The sequence below is a fragment of the Fimicolochytrium jonesii genome (assembly GCF_025526975.1).
Source record: "Fimicolochytrium jonesii strain JEL569 chromosome Unknown EV422scaffold_11, whole genome shotgun sequence".
NCBI classification, from domain to species: domain Eukaryota; kingdom Fungi; phylum Chytridiomycota; class Chytridiomycetes; order Spizellomycetales; family Powellomycetaceae; genus Fimicolochytrium; species Fimicolochytrium jonesii.
Window position 1 is genome coordinate 491,339 of NW_026515678.1, and position 22,935 is coordinate 514,273.

The following is a 22,935-nucleotide window of genomic DNA, read 5'->3' on the forward strand; positions in this document are numbered from 1 at the left end:
GAGTATGCCCAACACTGTGTTTTCATCGTATGATAACAGGAAATGTCCATCGACCTGATCTATTGCTCTTCCAATCTGTGTGCTAAGAAGTGGGATTCCAGACATCCGTTGCAGTCTATATTAGCTTTGGTGGATCTCGCACTCAACAGCAGCAAATGCGGTGTATGCGACGACACTACTGGAAAACATATCCAACCCCGGATGCTGATGCCAATCGTTTCCGAGAGCGGCGAACGCGTGGGAGGGCTTGCATACGCACAGTGGCAGCTCCAAGCGCAGCATTCGTCTCGTCGGAAAGACTTTGCATCCGGACGGCAATTTTCCCACGCCGTAGACCTTAGAACACCACTCCCTCCCACCCCTTGTGTACTATGTACTGCTGTACCGCTGTACTGCGGATGCACGCCAATATGCTGCTTCTACATCCACGTCGGTAGGGAAGGGGCGCCGAGCACAGGAAACCCTACGCTCACGCAACGGCCCCGGCACGGCGTCAGCGGACGAGCATGACGGCACCAAACCTCGCTGCACGAAAGCAGCGAAGCAACGTGGAGGAGATGCAGCTGATGAAAACCCGGCTTCAGGTCAGTTTGCCTGCCAGAGTAAAGTTGTCCGCTTTACGAGACTTGCTTTCTGACATTCCGTTCATATCTTTCCAATCCACAGGAGGAGCAGGAGGTTGAGCGGGACGCGTGCGAGCAAAGATGGACCGACTGCTGAAGAAGAACGCACCCGTCTGCAAGGAAAGGTGGATCGATTCTGCACGCTTGCTCCCCACTCACACATACCGCAAGCGATCAATGGACGGCACGAGAACCTATCCCAGCGTCCCCTCCTTCCAGAATAAAATATTTTGTCATACCCCGCCTCCCTAAAGCCGCGGCACGGGCTGGTGTGACTGGGCTACTGGACGTTGTATGAGATCAGCGGTCTCACTTGATTGTTTCCCTGGTGTGGATATGGATTGCCAGGGATGCCTATCTTCGTGAACTTACTCCGGGCTTTTTTTCGGGCTGGCTGGACTGGGGCCAAAAGCTCGACGCACTGACGGATACTCACTCAGAAGCGGGGACATCGGGAACCAAGTGCAGCAATCCGTCGCAACTTCGGCATATCAGAACAATGTTATTGCAAACCTGGAGAATGCCGTCGCCGACTTACGCTCCGAGCTGCGGGAAGAACAGGAGAAAGCTGCGGAAAAGGACAATGTTACCCACTCAAACCTGCCGCACGAGACCAATTGAGTACTTCAGCGCAGGAGGTATCTGCGCAACATCCAATTGCTTCCATCCCGGAGTCGCAATTGAAGCGAGAAGCCGAGATAGCAGGGCAACTTCGACTCAACGCTGAGCTGGAAGAGCTGGAGATGAAGTTGCAAGCCGAGATCAATGGACGAAATAAACTCATCTTGGCAACATCTTGGCAACATCCATGCGGTCCAAGCCCTACCGTAGTCGTCTTGAACAATCCTGCGCCGTATGCCAACGCGTTCTCTTCCACAGAGAGAGATTGACAATTTGCAAGCGAAGGTCGACCAACTGGAACATGCTGAACAAGAACGGGACTCCGCCGCGGCGAAGGCAACCTCGCTCACCGAGGAGAGAGACACCTTGCAAATGCAAACAGTCGTCTTGAACAATCCTGCGCCGTGTGCCAACGCGTTCTCTTCCACACTCCAACATTTGGCGTTTCACTCGCCCGATCATCCACCCACCGCTACGTGCCGTGCGGTAGATGGCTGACGAAGAACAGTCGGACAGAGTATGGGACATAGGAGCCAGACTAATTGATTTTGAGGATTCGCCGTCCGACCGCGTCAAACCTATGTCCTAGAAGCTCGAGTCGGGGGAGTGTTGTGCGGTAGACGCGAGCTCCTAGTTGTGACGGGTTAGGGTTGTGACTAGTTAGCGTTATATGTGTGAGTCACGCGCCTTCAGAGTAGAAAAGACGACGGCATATACCCCCGTTTTCTATACCTTTTTTTTCCCTTACCATATTCCAATTGAAAACCATTCTCTATACGATCTGACCATCGACGGCTACTTCCGATCTCGCGCACAATAGGTTATGGCCACGGCGGCGTTGCTGCCTCCAGAAAAGACTCTAGATCTGTGGGCTGTGATTCGCTGTTACTCGCGCGCATGTAACCCTAAATGTAAGTTAATTTGCGCGAAAGGGTGTTATTTGGCGTGGAAGGCTGTTACTTGCCATGTAACCCTAACTGTAAGTCATTTCGCGCGGAACGTTGTTATTTCGCGCGAAAGGGTGTTATTTGGCATGGAAGGCTCTTACTCTCGCATGTAACCTTAATCCAGCCGAACTCACGCAAGAATATCATCTTGAAAACGGGGCGCAACTCCGCTGCAAACCCATAATCCATTTTCAAAAAACACATCTCAGAAAAAGTGGAAAAAGTGGGTTCAATATCGAACAAACCGGGTATATTGTACACTTTTGACTCCAACCATACGGGGTTGAGCAGGCTGGGACAGAGTGACTAGGTGAGAAAAAAGGGTACAAAATAAGGCAGTAACCAGGGGCTGAACTGCCGTCGAAATCCAGTTCGCGTCATATCAGACGGGTAGCGAACCATCTAACCGCTCCCGCGACCCGTTCGACGCGGGCCCCGTTGAAAGTCATTCAAAGTGCGCAAGGGGTATCGTAGAGAAATGCAAAATAAAAAAAAGAAACTAAAACCGGAAATCGATCGGGGTATCTGTGCGGGATATCATAAGTGTCCGTTTCCTTGTGATGGCTTGGCCGGCTTTGGTTCGAATAAACATAGATTGTCGTAAATGGGTCAGGGTGTGTGGTTCGTTGTTCTCGTCGGTGGGAACAAACATCTGTCGTCTGGGGCACGGGTGCCTTGATCGAAGGCAATGGGTGTCGGGTGTCGCACTCGTGCTTGTCGCCGATTTACATGATTGGGAAATGGCACAACCTACAGAAAGTCCGTTTTGAGTTAGGGAATCTATTGTTAAAGGAGCTCAGCAACACCTCCACCTACCCTCCGTGATGCGCAACCCACTCCAGATACAAGCCCCTCAAATATTACCCCCATCCCCCGACTCCACCGCCTCAGCCGGTTTCGGAAACTGAATCGACGCCCTCGTATACTCCCCCCTCGACCCGCCCGGTACCTGCAGGCTAACAGCCTCACGTCGCTCTCCGGTCGCCATCTTCGGTGTAGTTCCGCCCACACTCCCCGCCGACAGAACTCTCGCGATGATATCGACATCTTCGAGAAGTAGGGAGGGCCCGTTGACCCTCACAACGCAGCTTTTATTCTTCTGCGTGATTTCGTGTTCGACTGTGGCGGCTTTGTTGGAGCAGACGAGGAGGAAGGGGAGGCGGATGATGGGTGATGATGGGGTGGATATATTGGTTGGTTGTGAGGGGGTGGGTTGCGGGGGTTGGGGGGGCAGTTTGGAGTTGCGTTGCACGAGGGCTTTGAAAAGACGGTGTTTGCGGGTGGTTTCTGCGAGGGCTTTGCGTTCGAGTTCGGTTTGGGCTGTGAGTTCGGCGTTGCGTGTCTAGGAGGATGATTGACAGGGGAGGGTGAGATTTACGAAGTTGAGGGCTCTCGCTCATGATATCTTATGAGACGATCTCCAAAAAACTAAATGGCATTCTTTGCGGACGAAAACGAAAAAACACACCTTCAAAGCCTCAATGTCGTCCTCAAACGAAGTCTTAGTCGGAACACCCGTCCACCTAATATCCTTCCGATCCTTCACAATAACCCCCATAGCCATAAGCACATTCAACGCGTCATAAACACGTCTCCGGATATTCTTATGATCAAACGCATCGGCATTCCGCGCCTGGGTGGTAAACTCCTCCACCAGCTCATCGGCCACCTCGTTGTATGTGGTCGCGCCCTTCTTTTTGACCTTATCCGCCACACATTTGCTGAAGTGGCGAAGACCTTTGACGCGTCGGACGGCGTCGAGGTCTGGGATCTCACCTGGAGGTAAGACGGAGGTTGACGACTCAGGACGTGTCCACGTAGTAGAGGTGTGGGTGATGTCGCTGATGGTGGGCTGTTTGGCGAGTCCGGCGAGGGGATCTGGGCGGAGGGCTTCGGCGCCGCGTTGCATGTCGCGGTATGATGGAAGAACTGCTGCTTGGCGTTGCTGGGCTGCCCCGTAGTCCGTACCGTACAGGAGATTGGAGCTGCTTTCTCCAGCCGCGCTGTACGTTGAGTACATGGATGGGAAGGATTGTCGCTGCTGAGGAGGATAGTTCGGTTGCGAGAGGGCGCGGAGGTCCATGCGATGGAAGGTGTCGTGTTCGGGAGCCGCGTGCCCTGATGCGCGGAAGGTTGTTGTTCCGGGACTTACTCGGAGCGTCGAATACTGCTGAAGCGGGTGCCCATACATTGGCAAAGAATCCCTGGAAACGACGAGGATTTAGAAAGAGCCCCCCGTCAAGGGAAGACAAAATCCCATAGTATGCGCATACCCCGCTCCTGTATGCAATTGCGACTGGTCGCGATACCACAAGTCAGCGGACGCAGAGGGTCCCAAATCAGAACGATCCCCAAAATCGCGTCGAGAAATGCTTCCACCACTCCTCACACGCCTCGCGTTGCCCTCCGAAGTCAAAGGAGGGCCAAGATCCTGGAACGCATCCGACGCCGAACGTTTGCGCTGTGGGTCTGTGTGGAGAGATGAATGGGGGAAGCGAAGGTGGTTGGATGGTGAGTACCAGGATCAACCCTCGACCATCAAACATTGAACAACAGCCATCAACACATCAACAAACGATACCCTGTGCTTGCGACGAGGATGTTTCGTTGTGTTGAGCAGAAGCGTAGCTCGCTCCGCTCGCGCTCGCCCGCGTCAAGCATCCCTTCTCCTCGCTGCGCTCGGCGCAGTCCGCCTTCGCTCCAGGTCGCGGCTCCCTTGCGCACCGTTCTTCTCACCTTCATCGCCCAACGGATTGTAAGCTTGTTTCCGCCCACCACCCGATCTCCCACCCGCGGCTTCATCCCCACCGTCTCCGCCCCCACCCATACTCAGCGGGTTATTGGTGCTTCCATGGGTAGTATGCAACAAGAATTGCGGAGTCTGCGATGTCCTGCTGCTGCTGTCAGCAGCGGTAGGCGGCGCTTGGTTCGGCTGTGCAGAAGCGTTGCTGCTGCTGCTGGTGGCGTCCATCAGTGCTCTCTGCCCTGTTTATATTGTGGTGGTTTGGCGATATATTGACAATCCAGGATGTATTGGGCGAGTGGTAGAGTTTCCGTGTTGCGCCCTTTAGGGGGGCTTTTCGCACGCGACCGGCGAACCTTTGGCCCCGCAATTGCTCCTGGGTGTTGGGTACTGGTATCACGCTCCTGATGTGCGCATCCCACGGGATCCCTCTCAGACAGCTGTGCAAGATGGGTGAGATCGCTTGACGGCGACGGCCTGACGACCGCTAGCTAGTATTGGGTGGGGTTAGCTATGTCTTGTCTGACAGCGGAGGTCCCCACGATGTCTGTGCGCCCGCTTGGCGAAAGTGGCTCGTTCGTTGCGATCGGAGCGTTACTAACACCCGCTTCTCTTCTTCTCTTAGAGACGCGCGCCGCTTCAATCCTCGTGCAAGCGGTGAGAAAACAGGGAAACAGCAAAGCGCAGCCGCGTAAACCACTGTGACGAACGCAAAATCAACTTCAACGCGTCGGTCGGTCGCGCGAAGCGAAGCCTCGTCTTTCGCACATCTGAGAATTCCCGAAATATGGATCCAGCTTGAACACTTGAAACATGCCCAAAACCTCCTCAAAACCACCACCCCCGACGTTTTCATCCCGCTCAAAGGCTCCGACCAAGCCGATGTCTAAAAGTTCAGCCAGCAGCAACATCACGCCCGAGACCGTCCTCAAGTGAGTTTACGGAGGACGGTGGGAGGGGGGCGAATACCAACGCCTTTCTTGTCGACTTTTACAGATGTTTGCTCATAACCTTCATCGTTTGTCAATAGGTATGACAAACCGTCCGAAGGGTTTCTGTGTCCTATAGATGCGAATAAGTACTTCGAGGTGCGTCGGTTGGGGAGATGTGCGGTCTGGGAGTGGATATGGCATGTGATGTCCGGGATGACCAAGGGAAGGTGTACCCTGCCGAAGCATTCATACTCATGAGTCGATTTCGGCCGCGCACATTCAGTTCCTGGAGTTCCGGATCCGAGATATGGAATCAAACAAGGTGCGGTTTGCAGAAGTTGCGTAGGTTCATATGGGGAACGATCAGAACCATAGATTAAAGAACGCAAAAGCCTAACATCTCCTCGCCTTCCCTCTGCTTACAGATCATATTCGAAGTCCTCCGCCCCTCCCACGAAATCGACTGGACCCACCCCACCCCACCCGGGTAAGCCGCCTTTCCCTCCTCCTTCCCTTGCCTTCCACCCCCTCACCCGCGCCGTCCACAAATATATAGCACCGACGACACCCGCACTATAACCTACACATTCCTCGCCTCCCTCCTCGCCACCCCCACGATCGGCACAACCCTCGTCTTTGCCGTCTGCCCACAGGGTATCCCCAACTTCCGCATGATCGAGCGGCATTATTTCAAAGGGAGGCTGATCAAGGGGTTCGATTTCGTGTTTGGGTTTTGTGTGCCGGGAAGTGTCAATACGTGGGAGGCCGTTTATGAGGTGCGTGTCAGGGAGAGAGGGTGTGGGAATGTTGGGAGGGTGATGCTGATGTCTTCGTCTTTTTTTTTTGGGTTTAGATGCCGGAGATTAGTCAAGAGTTGCGTAAGTACCCCCTTCCCCATCACCCATCATCCATCACTCCCCACCATGGACGCCTAGTATCCAACTCCCGATCTCTTTCATCCCACACAGAACAAGAAATGATAGCATCACCAGACGAAACAACCTCCGATAGTTTTTATTTCATCGACGACCGTCTGGTGATGCATACCAAGGCGCTGTATCGGTATGAGGAGTCGGGGGAGAATGATGCGGGGGATTCCTGATCGGTGTATACCATTGGAGGAAGCGGACAGTACATAGGATTTTGGGTTTTCTGTTCTGTACAAAATGACATATCGCAAGTCAGATCATTGACTTTTTGATGATAACGATGGTTCGATTAAAATGACGAAAATGGAGTAGATACGACAGGAAAGTTGAAATAAATAACCTAGACCCAAATCTCATCCTACGAACTAAGAAAACAAAAATGCACTTTCTGAAGAACAGTAGCCATACGGCCAATGGTGGGTGAGTAATGATAGTATACAGGTGATACGGGGTGATGATGGGGGAGGTGATGATGGAAGTGGAGAGGAATGATGGCGAGGAGTGGAAAATCTTAACGGTGACTGGCGGACCCGTTCCCACGCTTGCCCGAGAACAAGTGCTTGGGCTTCTTGACCTGAATCGCGCGGTCGGACTCTCCAGCTTTGGCGAGGAGGTTGGACCGTGTTTGCGAGCGCTTTTTGATGTTTTCTGCCACCGCTTGTTGCTATTGGTTGGAAGATACAGGTCGTTAGCTATAGTGTAAAAATGACAAGAATGCGAAGAGATACGAGGACACTTACCGAAGAGTTCCGAAGCCCCATAGCACTCCGATCGCGAACCTGGCTCGTCGCCTGCCTCTTATTCGGGTTCTGGCTCTGACTCCTAACAATCTCATCGCCCGCCCGTGATTCCGACCGGGCACGCTTACGAGTCCTGCTCCGTGCGCGCTCGACAGCCGCATCCGACCCGACGCCCATCCCCGCGAGATGCTGCTCCAGCTGGGCCACGTTCCGCCCGACCTGCTTCTTGATCGGGATGACGGGGCGGTTCTTGCCTTTGCCGGCACGGTGGGCCTGCACGATGAGGTCCGTCTTGGCGCGCACCTCCTTGGCAGCCTCCTTGAGCGCGATCGCGTCGTCGTCGAGGATCTCCTCCTCCTCGTTGTAGAACCCTTCGGCAATGAGACGGTCCTCCTCGCGCTCCAGGGCGTCGAGCTTGGCCTCAATGTCCGGGTCGACAAAGTCCATGACGTTCTTGCCGTCCATGATCTCGGGGATGGTGTCGTATCTCCATTCGGGGTCGTCGAGCTGGTAGGGTTTCTTAAGGTCGACGTTGAACACACCGGCGCCGCCGTTGTCGCGCTCAATGTCCTTCTCGAGCGTCCGCCTGTTGGGGTCGTTGATGTCGTACTTGACGCGGGTCTTTGCGGAGTCGGGGATGGCGGCGGGACGGTCGCGGTCGTCACGGGCGATGGGTTGGGAGAGGTGGAGTTTGTTGAGGATGTCGGTGACTTTGCTGCCCTTCATCTTCATCTCGACACGGGAGGCGAGGAGCTTGTCGCAGGCCATGGTTTTGACGTCCATCACACCCTCGTCGGTGAATGTGCTCATTTGGACCATGGTGACGTTGTCCAAAGCCGCAATGTCGTCCAATAATGCCTTTTGCTCAGGCGCCAACTGTTCTGGGCGCATCACATCGATCTTGTTCACGACGAGCAGGGTGGGCTTGTTGGCAAAAAGAGGCTTGATGGCATGAAAAAGCGCCACTTGGTCGGCGACGCTGTAGCCACACTGCTCAGAAAGATCCATGAAGAACATGATGCATGCACGTAAATGGGCGAGGGCCGTGATGGACTGCATCTCGATGGTATTTCTCTCCTCGAGAGGGTGGTCGAGAATTCCTGGGGTATCAATCACCTGAAAAAGAAAGTTTAGCGTCAGAACAGTGATCCATATCGAAGTCGATAATCAAGACAGTCCGTTTCTCGCCTACGCACCTGCCACCTGAGGTACTTGTAATCCATGTGCCCAACAAACAGACTCTTTGTCGTGAAAGCATAAGGCTGCACCTCAACCTCAGCCCTGGTCAATTTGTTCATGAACGACGACTTTCCAACGTTCGGGTAGCCGCACACGAGCAGAGTACGGGTGTTTGGGTCGATAGACGGCAACCTAGCCAAATGCTGTCGGACCTGCTCGAGGTACGCCAAACTGTCCTTCTGCCTCTTCATGATGGTCGCCATACGTCCGAGGGCCGCCTTCTTCAGCTGCTTGCAACGGTAGAGGGAGTCTCCGAATTTCAACAGACGGGCGTAGTCCTTTGCAACATTATCTATCAGGTGTTTTGCCGTGTTGATCTGTCCAAGAGCAAGCTTGTAGTGATCCCTGTCATACAACACGTTCATCAAGTCCGCATAAAACGGGTGGATTTCCTATAGGAAAGAGGGACAAAACTTGCGTTAGCAGTGTTCCGATAGACAATCAACCATCAACCCATCAACCATCAACCCATCAACCCATCAACCCATCAACCCATCAGCAATCAACAATCCAAGATCCACCATCGCGGAAAAGCAGATCGCTAAGAAGTGGTGCTCGCTTCGCTCGCTGAGACTCGCTAAGAGCCGTTGTTAGGGGAAGCGCTCGCTGTTGCTCGCGGAAGGCGTTCGCTCGGGTCGCCTTCGCTACGCTGCAGACTCCCAGAACAAACCAAGACCCCGCCCTACGCTACAGGCCCCTAGAGCGAACCAAGGCCTCACTCCGTTCGGCTACTTACATCCAATTTAGGAAACTCCAACAGAATATGATCCAATTTCTCATCGAAACAATCCTGAGCGAATTTGACTTTCCGCATATAAAACTGGCGAATCCTAGAAATCTGGTAGTGGGCGTGAACGACTGTGGGAGTCTTCCTTTGAATTTTGGAGAGAACAATGTCGACAAAGTCTGAGGCGGTCGGTACCACCTGGACCTTCTTGAAGTTGTAGATTGACATGGCAGTGGTAGTGGGTCAGGGTGGTGGTGCGGGTGAGGGTGGAGGGTCCGGTCCTTAGAGTTGTCGGAATGGGGGAACAAAGGGCGGAATGAAGTAGCGTTCTTAGCGGAAACGCTGGTTGGTCTGCAAAGGCCCGGTTGTGAAAAGCGACCCTGATTGCTTCTAGTCTCTTCTCACACACTCCCTTTCTGTCCGTCTTCAGTTGACAAGAACGAAGTTTATCTAACGGCGTAGTGGACTGTTCGTGTAGGAATGGCAAGGCAGCCAATAAGTTCCTTGAGCCTGCTACGAAAAGAAAAACGAGCGCTGACACACTCTGCAGCAAGCCGAGAGGGAGACTTGCCCTTGCAAATCCTGTTCTGCTAGTCAGTCGCACGGCGTCACACACGCGGATCCCTGCGAGAGCGAGAGTCACGTGGATGAAGAGATCGGGCAGTTCGCTTATGTCATTGCGAGTGGCGCTGAGAAGGCGGTGCATGTGGCTTGCGCCCTGTCCTCCTCGCCTGTTGGGAATGACCGCATGGGACGCCAAAAGGCAAGGTTTTTGGCAACAGGTGGGAAGGCAAGGCATTTCGCAAAGCAGCATACAATAAGTGCTGATTCTCATTACGCTGACCCCCATACTCAGTATCTGCTAGCCCACACTCTCCCTCCCAGAGAAACACCTCGGGTCCCACATAGTAGATCGACAACGGTCGACGCATATAAGCTTACCCAGAACTTTTTCACCTTGCTGAGTTGGACACCTCAACCCTATCGAATTCAACGAACACCATATTGACAAAATGGCCGACGCGGACGTAGATAAGAATGTGGAGCTATGGAAGATGAAGAGGCTCATCAAGAGTCTAGAGGCCGCGAGAGGGAACGGGACTTCCATGATCTCCCTTGTCATTCCGGTGAGTTTCGAGCGGAGCCAGGAGAAGCGCGAGCGACAGGGAACCCCATGGCGGGTTCCGAGCGGTAGCGAGCCTAGCGCGAGCGAAGCGAGCGATGGTAGCCCGAGCGATAGCGAGCCCGACCTTTGCAAACGCCTTCGCGAGCTACAGCGAGCCTCAGATCTTCACGAACGAAAGGAGCGATCTGGTTCTGTTCAAAAGAACCTCGCTGCGCGAGTTTAAACCATCTCGTTGACGGTTGTTGACGGTTGATGATTGATGGTCGGAATACTAGGGCTAAAATTCATGTCCTCGATTCGCAGCCAAAGGATCAGATTTCACGGGTAGCAAAAATGTTGGCAGATGAATACGGAACAGCCTCCAACATCAAATCACGGGTCAACCGATTGTCCGTGCTCTCCGCCATCACCTCCACCCAACAGCGTCTGAAGTTGTACCCACGAGTCCCCAATAACGGCCTGGTAGTCTACTGCGGAACAGTGGTGACCGACGAAGGAAAGGAAAAAAAGGTCAACTTCGATTTCGAGCCCTTCAAGCCCATCAACACGTCTCTGTACATGTGTGACAACAAGTTCCACACGGAAGCCCTCTCCGAATTGCTCGAATCCGACCAAAAGTTCGGGTTTGTCGTGATGGACGGTCACGGAAGTCTGTTTGGAACCCTGGCCGGCAACACCCGCGAGATCCTGCACAAGGTCTCTGTCGACCTACCGAAAAAGCACGGCCGCGGTGGTCAATCCGCGCTCCGTTTCGCGCGTCTGCGTGAGGAGAAACGCCACAACTACGTGCGTAAAGTTGCCGAACTCGCCGTCCAATTCTTCATCACCGCCGACAAGGTCAACGTCGCGGGCATTGTCCTTGCCGGGTCCGCCGACTTCAAGACCACGCTCGCCGAATCCGACCTCTGGGACCAGCGTCTCGCCGCAAAAGTCATCAAAGTCGTTGACGTCTCCTACGGCGGCGAGAACGGGTTCAACCAAGCCATTGAGCTCTGCGGCGAAGTCCTGCAGAACGTAAAGTTCATCCAGGAGAAGAAGCTCATCCAGCAGTACTTTGACGAGATTTCGCAGGATACCGGGAAATACTGCTTCGGCGTGGACGATACCCTCAAGGCACTGGATTTGGGAGCGGTCGAGACGCTGATTGTGTGGGAGGATCTGGATATTACGCGATATGTGCTGAAGAACCCGGCGACGGGCGAGGAGATTGTGAAGCATTTGAATAAGGAGGCGGAGAAGAATTCGGATAACTTCCGCGATCCGGAGAACAATGTGGATTTGGAGACGGTTGAAAAGATGTCGTTACTGGAATGGGTAGGTGTCATGAATGTCGACAGGTATGTTACATCCCTATCCATCTGCTCACCGCCCCACCTCTCTTCATCCAGTTCACATCGGGCCAGCCATCCAAATACAAAGATTTCGGCGCCAACCTCGAGTATGTGACTAACAGGTCACAAGAAGGATCGCAGTTCGTGAAAGGGTTTGGAGGGATCGGGGGCCTGCTCCGGTACAAGGTCGATTTCCAGCAGATGATGTACGATTCGGATGATGAGTACCTTAGCGATTGAGAGGCGTAAATCGATGAGTAGTTGGATGCGTGGGGTTGGGGTTCATTGGGTAAGTGGAATGGTTTCGAGAGGAGGTGCTGCCTTAGGAATGGCTAAGGAACTCATCTGTGGCTATTTTAGAGCAGGATGATTGCAAATCACCAGCTGTTGGCACGAGACTGCGGCGACATGCGGACCCTCGCTCCACTTGATCTAGAGCGTCACATAGAGACCCGCAGCCGCCTCTGTACCTCACCTGCGACATATCTCAAACCCCGACTGGACCGTCTGTCTGTCGCTGAGAACACGATTCACCCACCACCGATTCCGATCGGCTTTTCACCTCTTGTTCTCTCTTGGCCCGTTTTGCATATTTTTATCTTTTTCTCCCACCACCACCACCACCACCACTCTACATGTATAAATATTCGTTTTGATACAGTACTCGCTCGCATGTTGCTAACCCTGTCACCATAATGGATGGGAGAGTGCGGTGAGTCAGGCTCCGAGGGAGACGCCATTGTGTCGCCATGTTGCGCCTTCTGCGGCCCTTGTCCCTTATGCACGCGTGACCCTGTGGGAGCGACCACATGCAGCGCATCCGCCGCCCACCTGCGCTCCCCCTTTTCTGCTTCCACAACCCGTTTTTTTTGGCTGCCCAGAACGTGCGCAATGTTCGCTACTTCTTACTGCTCCTCTCTATTCCACCCGCCATAGCATACGGCTATTTAGCCTAGCGTCAGCTCCTGTTCGCTTCTTGTGTTGGACATTATCTTCTTTCGTATATCCGTGCATACCGTCTTCTGATTCTTGAGGCGGACGTCCACTTCGCCACGGTCTGTTTCGAACCACCGCAAATTTCGAGAGCGGGCACATACATATATACCCCCGGCTCTTATCTTCCCGCTATACCCGGCGCAGCCAACCACAGCAAATATGTCCGCACCCATCCCCTCGCCCCTCACCATCCCTTCCTTCCGCGCCCACCGCCCCTCCGAAGTCCGCCATCCCGCCCCCATCACCGCAACCTCCTCCCCGCGCTCCATCCTCGTCTTCTCTGGCGGCTCCGCAATGAACACCTTCGTCAGCATCCTGCAGGGGTTTACGGATGACACTGCCTACATCATGCCTGTGAGCGATGATGGGGGCAGTACGAGTGAGATTATCAAAGTTTTGGGTGGGCCGGGGATCGGGGATTTGAGGAGTAGGGTTGTGAGGTTGGCGGAGACGAGGGGGTTGGAGGGGAGAGCTGTGCATGATCTTTTGAGTTATCGGTTGCCGTTTGATGAGGTTGGTGGAGGAGCAACACCAAAGCAGAATGGGCATGGAAACGGAACATTAGCGAGCCCGAAGAAGAAGTTATCGGCGAAAGAGGAGTGGTTAGAGATGCTTGAAGGAAGACATCACCTGTGGGACGGCATCTCACACCCGTATCGCGAGACGATCCGGACCTTCCTCGCCCATTTCCAGCACGAACTCTTCCGCTCGGCCACACGCAAACCGCTGTTCAATTTCCAGGGCGGATCCATCGGCAATTTCTTCCTCACGGGCTCGCGGTTGTTCTTTGACAACCTCGACGCGGCGGTGTTTCAGTTCATGCGGATCATGCGGGTGCCGCCGCGTACCGAGGTCGTGCCGGTGCTGACGACGACAAGGGGCGCGGTGGTGATTGCGGCCGCGCAGAGGGATGGGGGGGTTATTTATGGGCAGTGTGAGATCTCGCATCCGGGGCAGGTTATGCCGGAGGGGGCGAGGACACGGTCGGGGTCGTTGAGTGCACGGGGAGGTATAGGTACAACGGGGCGGAATGGTCCGTCGGCGGCGGCTGCATCACCGACAGGGATAACGACAGGGATAACAACAACACAATCGTCACTACTGTCAACAGAACCCACCCTCATCCCCTTCACCTCCGTCACGCGCAGCCCCTCCCAAAACCTCATCTACTCCAAAACAACCTCCCAATCCCTCTCTTCCCCCCTCCGCCGCATCTACTACGTCAACCGCGAGCGCCAGGAAATCTTCCCGGACATCAACCCCGTCGCCGCCGCACAGCTCTCCCGCAAACGCACAATCATCTACGGCTGCGGATCTCTGTATACATCCATCCTGCCGTGCCTCGTGGTTCCGGAGGTCGGACGCATGCTTGCGGATAACACGAAAAGTGGGGGGATTGCAAGTCCGTACCCGATCAGGGATGGTACACCTCCCGCGGCCCGTGTGAAACTACTCCTGTTGAACGGATCTCACGATCGCGAGACGGAGGGGTACACCGCCCTCGATTTCGTGTACGCCATCACCGACGCGCTCAATTACTCATGCATGGTCGAGCAGAAACGCGGGACGGCACATCGACCCTCCCTCCCGGACATCGACGGAAACTCGTCCCTCCCGTTCACCCGCGACCGGGACGGCAAGCCCGTCGGTCTCGACTGGTGGGTCTCCGCCACCAGTCCCACCAGTAACGGCCACACGAACTCAGAAGACGACGACGAGGGCCTAACAATGCGCACCTCCCGCCTCTCCCTTACAAATTCACAACACAAAGCGGAAATCCTGACAGCAGACTCGGGCCGCACCTACCTCGGCTCGCCACACCCGCCCGCGGCCTACATCACGCACCTGCTGTACCCGGAGGACGGGGAGGTGAGGATTGATGTGGAGAGAGTGGAGGCATTGGGGATTCGGTGTGTTCGGGTGCGCAAGGCGGCGCGGAGTGTTGGGCTTGGGCAAGGGAGGGGGTTGTATGGAGTTGAGGAGTTGGGGGAGGTTTTGGATTGTTTGGTTATCTAAAGGGTATTTTTTTGGTGTTTGATGAAGGTCGCGAGGCTGGTGAGTTGATGTTGAAGAGGTCGGCGGCAGGACCTGCCGACGTCTGAGGTCTTTGTGTGTGCTGCAATCTATATCTTTTTTTGGAATTGTGCGTTTGTTCCTTGGTGGACGGAACCTGATGTGTACTTATGTAAATTGATTGATTGAGTTGACTCGATGGTTGCCTGGCATGAACCTCTTCTCCATGGACAGAACCTGTTCATTCATGCTTTTTTGCGAAAGCTACGAGTTGGTTCTGGACTTAAAAACATCGGTGGAGGCTCGGAGGGCAAGGCCTTTTGACGGGGCTTCCCGCGCGTCAGAAGTTTTGACAGCGAGTGGAAACAATACCAGCCCTCCAAGCACCTTCTGCACGCAGTAAGTTTCCTTTATGACACACTAAATGTGGGCCATCGGTCTGTCAGGTATATTCACAGCGGCGTAGATGTCTCGGGCGTCCTTTGTACAACATTCTCCACCGCAACCGAAAGCCCACAAGCACCTCCCAGAAACAAAATGTCCAATAAAGCGCGCATAAGCCCCGTCGAACCCGCCCCGACCCCCTTCCACCGCCTCACCCAAGCCCTCAACCCCACCGATCGCCCCTGGGCCTGCTCAGCCGACGGGTTCCGCCTCATCCTCCCACACGGCCTTGACCACGCGCGTCGCATAACCGAACGTGCCGGCAAAAAAATCGCAGCGGGGTGGGATGGCGTTGTGGTCGTGCCATGGAGTCCCGCGGTGGATATCAGCAGAGTGGCTGCGGCCGCGAAGACGGTGGTTGTTGCGGTACCTGCGTTTCTGTGGACGCCGGCGTTTACGAAGTTTGTGGATGCCCAGGAAAATGTTGGGATCTATCGGTTGAAGAGGACGAGCGTGAGGGGGCATGTACGGACGGAGTTGAGCGAGGTTCAAAAGGGGTTTCTTACCGTTAAGGCCAGCAAACTGTTGACGCGCGGGGGGAATGTACATTATATAGAATAGGCGACCGTCGTCATGTGTCCCGGCACTGACACCGGGTGCACAAAGGCGTCCTGCGGCGACCGTACCGAAGGGTTGGGGGAGTGTCAGGGCGGCGCACTTATATTGGCGATATTCCATTCCCCGAAAGAAGAACGATGGACAGACGGCTTCCTATAGTCCGAGCCAAGGTAAGTAAAATGTCGCCAGCAGCCCCATCCTTTTCACGTGAGTGCAGAGATGTTCCCCTGTCCAGAAGATGTATGCAAAGGAGTCCCGCCTGTACAGGCACGTTCCCTCGGACAAGTGCTAGGACGTAAGCGTAAGAGCCTTGCCAGGGTTGCCTGAGTATACAGTCAAACAGTCCCGAGGCCATTGCTGGCCTCCGCCACACATCACCCATGCCAAGTGGGAGAGACTCGCGCCTATACAGGCACGTTCCCTCGGACAAGTGCCAGGACGTAAGCCAGCCTTGCCAGGGTTGTCCCAGTATACAGTGGGACAGTCCCGAGCCATTGCTGACTCCCACACACTCAGCAATCACTAGTCAGGTGGGTGAATCAAAGCGCCAGTACTTATCTTTTGGCTTGTCTTCCGCGATGAGATGATTGGCGCACGCGTTGTTTGGTGGCAAGGACGAGCCGCAGAGTTTTGTTGCGAGTTGCCACTTTGAAGCTAAAGCTTTCCGAGAGGTCCCTTGCCGTGTGAAGGAGATGATCAAAATCGCTAAAGCACTCTCCTTCCTGAATGGTGGGGGGTTGTTGAGGTTGCGCTCGTCGGGTTGCTGGTTGCGCGCGATGGGATGCCACATACAGAACCGACAGTTGGTTCGTGTCCGGACAGCTCGGACATCGCGTTGGTGTCGCGGGCGGCGCGTTTGAACGGCGAACGCCCAACGGCCCCCCAACCGCAAACTTTCGCCAGCATCGCACACAGAATGGATCGCCCAGAGTCAGCCTTGAGCGCTGCTGACTTTCTCTCCGAAAATCCAGGCGGCACGAATCACGAATTCCTGCAGTATCTGGCGGATCTCCGAGCTAAGGAGGTCAAGTACTCGCAAAGGTTGACAGCGGCGGATACCCGCAAGCTCGAACATCATGCCCGCAGACTCAAACGTTTGCGTCGACTCGAAAGCACGGTGAGTATCCTTGCTCTTGCAAGCTACCAAGCAGGCTTTCGACTCATTAGACTTTCTAGAGCGAAGCAGATTTCGCTGCGGCAAAGGCGGAGACTGCAGACCTGCAAACGAAGGCAGCGGATGCCCATCAATCCCTGTCAACACACGTGGCGAGCCTGTCGGCTCCACACAAGACGCTGATGAATCACGTGTTTGTTGCGATGAATCCCTTGCGGACTGAGTGAACCAATGATGTTTACTATCTCATGCCCTTCGCAATTCTGCCGTTCGTCAGCCTACGCTACGGGGATGGCGCTTCGGCGGCGGATCGCGACGACAACCGGTTGCGGACGTCAAAGGGGATCGGCAAAAAGGTCGACTACGACTACTTTGTGGGATCGCGCGAGCTCGGCGCGGGGGAGAACTCGGGAGATTCCCCCACCAAAGAAAAGGTCAACGGGGATCTCATCGCCACTATCAAGGTGCGAACTCGTCACTTTAGAAAGAATCCCCAATACTCACACTTCTTTCACGCTATAGCTGGCGATCAGCCAGATCCGCAAAGTCAAGAAAGAGGTGCTCGCGGATCTCCCTTTGTCGGATCGCTGCAAAGATGCGACCAACATGGCAGCGATGATCGCCCCTCCTTTTTTTGTTGTGGAACGCCATATGATCCACTTCTTTGTTCTTTGTGAGATCGGCAGCGAGATCTTCCCGGTCAAAAAATGCGGAGCGATCCCCTTTGGCTCGGCGCACCAGGATCTCCTGCCCTTTGCGGGGCTTGCCCGGCAATTTTTGTTGTTCCAGGTGAGGTCCACAGTTCTGTCTGTCTCTCAACCTGCTCTGCTGATCCCATATGTTCATTAGCAATTGGCGATCCAGGCGAGCCCCGCCGCGGACTCGGCCAAGCTGCGTACGCAGGAGGATCTCGCGCTCCGCTTGCCCGTGCCGGATCACACTTTCGTCCCTGCCTATGCCGTTAGTCGACACGCGGGCGAGCTGGACTAGGTTTCTGACGTCTGGGAGGCGCTCAAGTCCATTTCCACGATGCCATGCCGGGCGCCGAGGCGTTACTTGATGCCGAGCCTGTATTAGCCCCAACAACTAGGTCGGAATGGCATGAGGATTTCGAGGAGGCGAGTGGACCGGGTGCCTCAGAAATGCCACGAGATTGCTGTGAAAAGTGTCAAGCCGACCGTGCTTAACTTGGCGGTGTATACAATCCCTTTTGAACGTGCCTCGTCCTCTTATGGGGAGGCGGAGGACCTTTGCCGGTCACTCCCATAAAGAAGGATCTTCTTCTCACCAAGGCCATGAGGAAAGCGAGCGTCCCAATCCCCGGTCCCACGCCCGGCAAACTGAGGCGAGCGGATCCCCCGCAACACGACTCCCCGACGTGATCCCCGTTTCCCCGCAACGCGGATTCCCTACAGCATTTGATCCCCCACATTATATGATATTTTTTTTTGATATGATAGGGATTTGTTAAATCCACGGCCTCCATATTAGATCCACGGCTTTCCGAAAAAAATTAGCGCCACGGCCTACATAATTAGGGACACGGCCTGGCATCGCAGTGGAAGCTGAATACGGATCTGAGGGCACGCAGACAGCCTGTGTCCCGATCCTTTTGGGTCTCCTTTCCGTTCTCGGACAATGCGTATCTCGACCGGGCGAAGATGTGGTGCACCTTTCGAAACCCGAGCTGAGGCACATGCTGGAGCAAATGTGCGATTCGGATATATGGGCTCACGTGTGCCATACTTACGACGCGGACGCCGACCTGCCCAACGACAACCTCGAGGAAACCAACGTGCTCCAGATCTCGGTCCAGTGTGGAAGCCAACCCCCACCCGCTTGCGTCCCCAACGGATTCGCTGCTTCCCTCTCCGATCTTCAACGAGGATCCTTGCTGGACGCGTATCTTGCTGGCCTGATAGATCTCGATGGGCTCAAGGCGACCCGCGACGTATTTGCATCACGGGTCCGCGGGGGCTGGGTGCAAATAGCACCGTATCACGGCCTTGATATGCATCCATCGTTCGGTTTGATGAAGCCTCAGAAACCCAAAGCCCACATTGCCGCTTGTCTCGTTAAGACGCTGGTACCAGGGCTGAAATGCGAAACTGGAGAGACCAAGCCCTCGATTGTCACTTCGAAACTTGGGTCTGGCACAGGGTGCGGACAGCAGCCGGAAGAGACACATTTGATCATCTCCTCGCTCCTCGGACCCGTGACGAAAGGAGACATGGCAACGGTGTTTGCCCCTGAAAACGATCTCACGGTCTCCGGGACAACAATGGACCAAAAGCCGCCCGGTAACTCAGCAAGCAAGGACTTTCTGGTCTCTGCTGTAGTGAACCGGATCGCTGTCAGGCAGTGGATGTGCATCTGCATCACGGCGCGGGCGGACTTTCTTGAACGTCTAGCAAAGTGTCTGAACATTGAAGTCGCCGTCTTCGACGAACCGGTCACGGCAAAGCCGTTGATCGCGGCACTGCTTCTTCTTCACTTCTCCGCAGCCTTACCGATGCCGGCTCCACTTCGCAACTGCAGCGGTGGCGAGACTACCCACCTTTAGCACGTTACCCATTCGTAATCACGCCCACGCAAGCGGAGTTGCTTACGTCACGCCTGACCGAGATGTTTGACAGTTGAAAAAAGTGTCAACCAGATCAGTTCAGATCCACAAGTTCAGATTCTACTGTTTTCAATCAAGAAATCCACGCCACTTAGTCGAAAGTAGAATCCATATCCAAACTCAACCCTAATCTCTCGTACAACGTAGCATCAACGGTCTATGCAGCGCCCGTAAACCGGCCCGTCATGGAGGATACGGGGTATACTAACGAATATGAGGAGCTCCACGCGCAATCGCATCTCGCAGTCGTGTTCGAGATATCGGACATACACTGAAAGAGGTCCTTCCACCAAAGACCTCCTGCGTCAGAATCAGTTGAAATCGCATGAGCTCAGCAATATGAAAAGAGCCGAAGACACTCACTCGATGGGCTTTTCCGTCTCGACACCAAACGCTTTATTGATATGGAACCCAATGCTATCATTCCGGGGTCATGGACCACCGTCCCGCCATCTGAAACGTTCACACTGGGCAATGGAGTCGTCCTCCTATCTGGGACGACCTACAGGCGGATAGAGGTGCGATCGGGTTGAGAGTCGTCTGTCCGATTATTGTTGCCACGACAGGGGGTAAAGAGGGGAAAACGGATGATAACGAGAAAGACTAGGCGCAGCACGGGATCCAGTCCGCTGAAGCAACGTTGTCTAAGCCCTTCGTGGTCAACGTCCTGCCAACAGATTCTGGAAAGAAGGGCGTGTGCACTACCTAGAAGAAGGGACAACGGGACGGCGTTTTGCGGCTTTCCCCGGGGGTCGGTTACTCAATTAGTGTGAGTAGACTGAGGAGAAGCTGTTCAAGCATTTTATGGCGGAGAACCGTTCGACCACCGTTCTGGCGGATGCCAACTGGTTGGGGAAAAGTGAGGAGGTTCTCGAGAGAATCTTTTGCGGATATGAGGAAGAAAGAAGGCATTGCTGTACAAGCTCTTTCGAACAAGGACGGGTTAGAGATGAAAGAGAGAATCGCCTTCTCCGCGGGAACTTCTCGATGTAGGCTTCCGCATCGAAAAGGTCGCGACCGCCATTCGAAGTACGAAACATGACGATTTGGGACTAAATGGGTGTACATATATCAGAAATTGCGTGTGTATGCATCGTACGCTCGAGTTGTGTGGCGGTAGTGACAAAGGAAAGAACTCATTATTATATAACATAATAAGGAGGACATTGTCATTTAGCCAACTCTTCAAGTTGCGTGCATCAGTACGTTTCATCGGTACAGATCACTATATGTATGAGCGGTTGGCCGCTACCGCTACGGAAACGGTCAACGTCCCTTTGCCAGACAGCTAAAATCGGTCTTTCGCCGTGTGCTCGGTCGTACAGTAGTTGAAAGTTCTGATGACGAAGAGACCTGCTGTTATCCTCTGGATGCCAGCACATCGCAAAACGTTCAAAAGGTCTCTTCAAAAAATTTTGCTTATATGGAGAAATGGACGTCCAAAAGGTAGGCCGTGACATGCTATTCGAGAAAGAGATTAAGAGCGTGGACCGACGGTCATCCAGCTTCATAGCACCGGCCGGACTGCACGTTGCCATGGCTGACACAGGCCGTTTGGAATTCTACGTAACAGAGGGTTCCGAGAGCTGTTCCGTTCCGTCGCTTGAATTGTTGACTTTGACTGCCGTGGCCCGCAGATGTCTGCCTGATGAAGAAAGAGCAAGGCTCACGCGTCCAGAACCCGCCCGGCCTTTGATCGACAAAACCGATGGCCCCCCAAATTCTAATCATCTGCCTAAACCAACATAGCCAAACGTTTTCCATCTTTTAGCTGACGCTTGTTTGCCAATCGAGCGTGCTCAAAACGTACGTACGTGAGGACGTGAAGTTCACATCACAAACATAGGAAATTCCCACGCCCACAAAACCCTTGCCATTTCTACCTCAGCACCCGCATACTACCTCAAGCGCCGTATCTATCTCTCATTGTTCTTCCGACATCGGAAACCGCTAGGGAACGGAACGCTTCTAGTGGCACTCCTACGCGTGGTAAACAAGCAACCGTGCCCGTTAGCTCCACAGAGGAACCAATTATCTGCTCGCGCGCCTAGGATGAGGGAATACAAACTTGTTGTGCTGGGATCCGGAGGTGTGGGAAAGTCAGCTTTGGTATGTTGCCTGGAAATGGACGCGGGGATTGGGGGACGATGGGTGTACAAGATGATTCCTTCTGCGGGATTATGCGTGGCAAGAGCACCGCATAGGTGATGAAGCGAGGTGTTTGCAACTTAGGTTGCGGGCATTATTGCAGAGAGGTCCCGGAGATGACACCCGTAGCTTATACCAGGAAAAGTTGTTCTCCAAACCGTCCCATAACCCCTACTCTGACCTCCTGACTTCTGTTACTGTGGCTCACAGACAGTGCAATTCGTCCAATCCATCTTCGTTGAGAAATATGATCCTACAATCGAAGACTCATACCGGAAGCAAGTCGAAGTCGATGGGCAACAGTGCATGTTGGAAATTCTTGACACGGCAGGAACAGGTACGTACTGACACACATCGAAAATCTCACCATGATACACCATGTTTCTGATGCGTCGCGAATGAATTTCGTCGTAGAGCAATTCACGGCGATGCGTGATCTCTACATGAAGAACGGCCAGGGATTCATACTCGTATACAGCATAACATCGCAAGCCACTTTCAGCGATCTAGTCGAGTTACGGGAGCAAATCTTGCGAGTGAAAGATACCGAGAAGGTGAGATACGGAATTGCGCTGGCTGCCATCACACGCGTAGCTGCTGGGTTTCCGCTCAATGTTGTTTCCCACGGATTTTCAGGTTCCAATGGTGCTAGTAGGGAATAAATGTGATTTGGAGGACGACAGAGTGGTATCAAGAGATCAAGGGGGCGGTCTAGCGTCCCAATGGAGCAGCACATTCTTGGAAACGAGTGCACGGAAGAAGATAAATGTCGATGAAGTGTTTTTTGACCTGGTCCGTCAGATCAACCGGAGTATGCCAGACAAGGTACGGGCTTGGGGTATCATGTCGATGTGAAGGCTAAATCCAAACTGATTGGCAAAATTGTATTCGCAGGACAAGAAGAAAGACAAAAAGAAATGCATCATCCTGTAGGAGATATCCTCGCGCGACCTTCCTGTTCAACCCGAATCAGCTCCAACAACCCAAAAGGCCTTTGACCTGATTCTCTCTCAACGACCGCGCAAAACCATTACTTCTCCAAAAGCAAAGGCGGAACGACACCCACATATGCTTTTGGAGG

General features: G+C 54.0%; 8 protein-coding genes across 8 annotated transcripts; 6 read left to right on the plus strand and 2 right to left on the minus strand.

Moving 5' to 3' along the window:
* Window positions 1-3,044: 3,044 nt before the first annotated feature.
* EV422DRAFT_567441 (E2F/DP family winged-helix DNA-binding domain-containing protein) lies at window positions 3,045-5,162 on the minus strand (the record flags this gene model as incomplete). The annotated part of the gene is made up of 4 exons (XM_053072535.1): window positions 3,045-3,533; window positions 3,660-4,395; window positions 4,465-4,660; window positions 4,928-5,162. The coding sequence occupies 4 exons, from the start codon at window positions 5,160-5,162 to the stop codon at window positions 3,045-3,047; spliced, it is 1,656 nt and encodes a 551-aa protein (XP_052925751.1).
* A 425-nt stretch (window positions 5,163-5,587) lies between these two features.
* On the plus strand, window positions 5,588-7,228 carry EV422DRAFT_53808 (GMP-PDE, delta subunit-domain-containing protein). The gene is made up of 7 exons (XM_053070952.1): window positions 5,588-5,866; window positions 5,965-6,022; window positions 6,150-6,188; window positions 6,292-6,353; window positions 6,423-6,642; window positions 6,720-6,744; window positions 6,835-7,228. Exons 1-7 carry the CDS (start codon window positions 5,748-5,750, stop codon window positions 6,966-6,968), a joined length of 657 nt encoding a protein of 218 aa, XP_052925752.1. The 5' UTR covers window positions 5,588-5,747; the 3' UTR covers window positions 6,969-7,228.
* EV422DRAFT_529173 (P-loop containing nucleoside triphosphate hydrolase protein) lies at window positions 7,060-10,112 on the minus strand. The gene is made up of 4 exons (XM_053070320.1): window positions 9,511-10,112; window positions 8,732-9,166; window positions 7,536-8,651; window positions 7,060-7,459 (listed from the first exon to the last, which is right to left on the minus strand). The coding sequence occupies exons 1-4, from the start codon at window positions 9,727-9,729 to the stop codon at window positions 7,307-7,309; spliced, it is 1,923 nt and encodes a 640-aa protein (XP_052925753.1). The 5' UTR covers window positions 9,730-10,112; the 3' UTR covers window positions 7,060-7,306.
* A 177-nt stretch (window positions 10,113-10,289) lies between these two features.
* Window positions 10,290-12,644, plus strand: EV422DRAFT_529175 (peptide chain release factor eRF1/aRF1). The gene is made up of 4 exons (XM_053070321.1): window positions 10,290-10,628; window positions 10,931-11,941; window positions 12,016-12,247; window positions 12,319-12,644. The coding sequence occupies exons 1-3, from the start codon at window positions 10,515-10,517 to the stop codon at window positions 12,196-12,198; spliced, it is 1,308 nt and encodes a 435-aa protein (XP_052925754.1). The 5' UTR covers window positions 10,290-10,514; the 3' UTR covers window positions 12,199-12,247; window positions 12,319-12,644.
* A 469-nt stretch (window positions 12,645-13,113) lies between these two features.
* EV422DRAFT_496084 (uncharacterized protein) lies at window positions 13,114-14,970 on the plus strand (the record flags this gene model as incomplete). The annotated part of the gene is made up of 4 exons (XM_053067851.1): window positions 13,114-13,467; window positions 13,534-13,951; window positions 14,066-14,602; window positions 14,744-14,970. The coding sequence occupies 4 exons, from the start codon at window positions 13,114-13,116 to the stop codon at window positions 14,968-14,970; spliced, it is 1,536 nt and encodes a 511-aa protein (XP_052925755.1).
* A 1,637-nt stretch (window positions 14,971-16,607) lies between these two features.
* EV422DRAFT_54167 (uncharacterized protein) lies at window positions 16,608-18,043 on the plus strand. Its single transcript, XM_053071221.1, has 4 exons — window positions 16,608-17,086; window positions 17,146-17,276; window positions 17,361-17,872; window positions 17,933-18,043. Exons 1-3 carry the CDS (start codon window positions 16,751-16,753, stop codon window positions 17,758-17,760), a joined length of 867 nt encoding a protein of 288 aa, XP_052925756.1. The 5' UTR covers window positions 16,608-16,750; the 3' UTR covers window positions 17,761-17,872; window positions 17,933-18,043.
* A 658-nt stretch (window positions 18,044-18,701) lies between these two features.
* Window positions 18,702-19,689, plus strand: EV422DRAFT_529183 (uncharacterized protein). Its single transcript, XM_053070322.1, has one exon. It carries the CDS (start codon window positions 18,780-18,782, stop codon window positions 19,644-19,646), a length of 867 nt encoding a protein of 288 aa, XP_052925757.1. The 5' UTR covers window positions 18,702-18,779; the 3' UTR covers window positions 19,647-19,689.
* A 2,069-nt stretch (window positions 19,690-21,758) lies between these two features.
* Window positions 21,759-22,787, plus strand: EV422DRAFT_496074 (small GTPase superfamily; the record flags this gene model as incomplete). Its single annotated transcript, XM_053067848.1, has 5 exons — window positions 21,759-21,815; window positions 22,065-22,191; window positions 22,269-22,408; window positions 22,491-22,679; window positions 22,749-22,787. The coding sequence occupies 5 exons, from the start codon at window positions 21,759-21,761 to the stop codon at window positions 22,785-22,787; spliced, it is 552 nt and encodes a 183-aa protein (XP_052925758.1).
* Window positions 22,788-22,935: the final 148 nt, after the last annotated feature.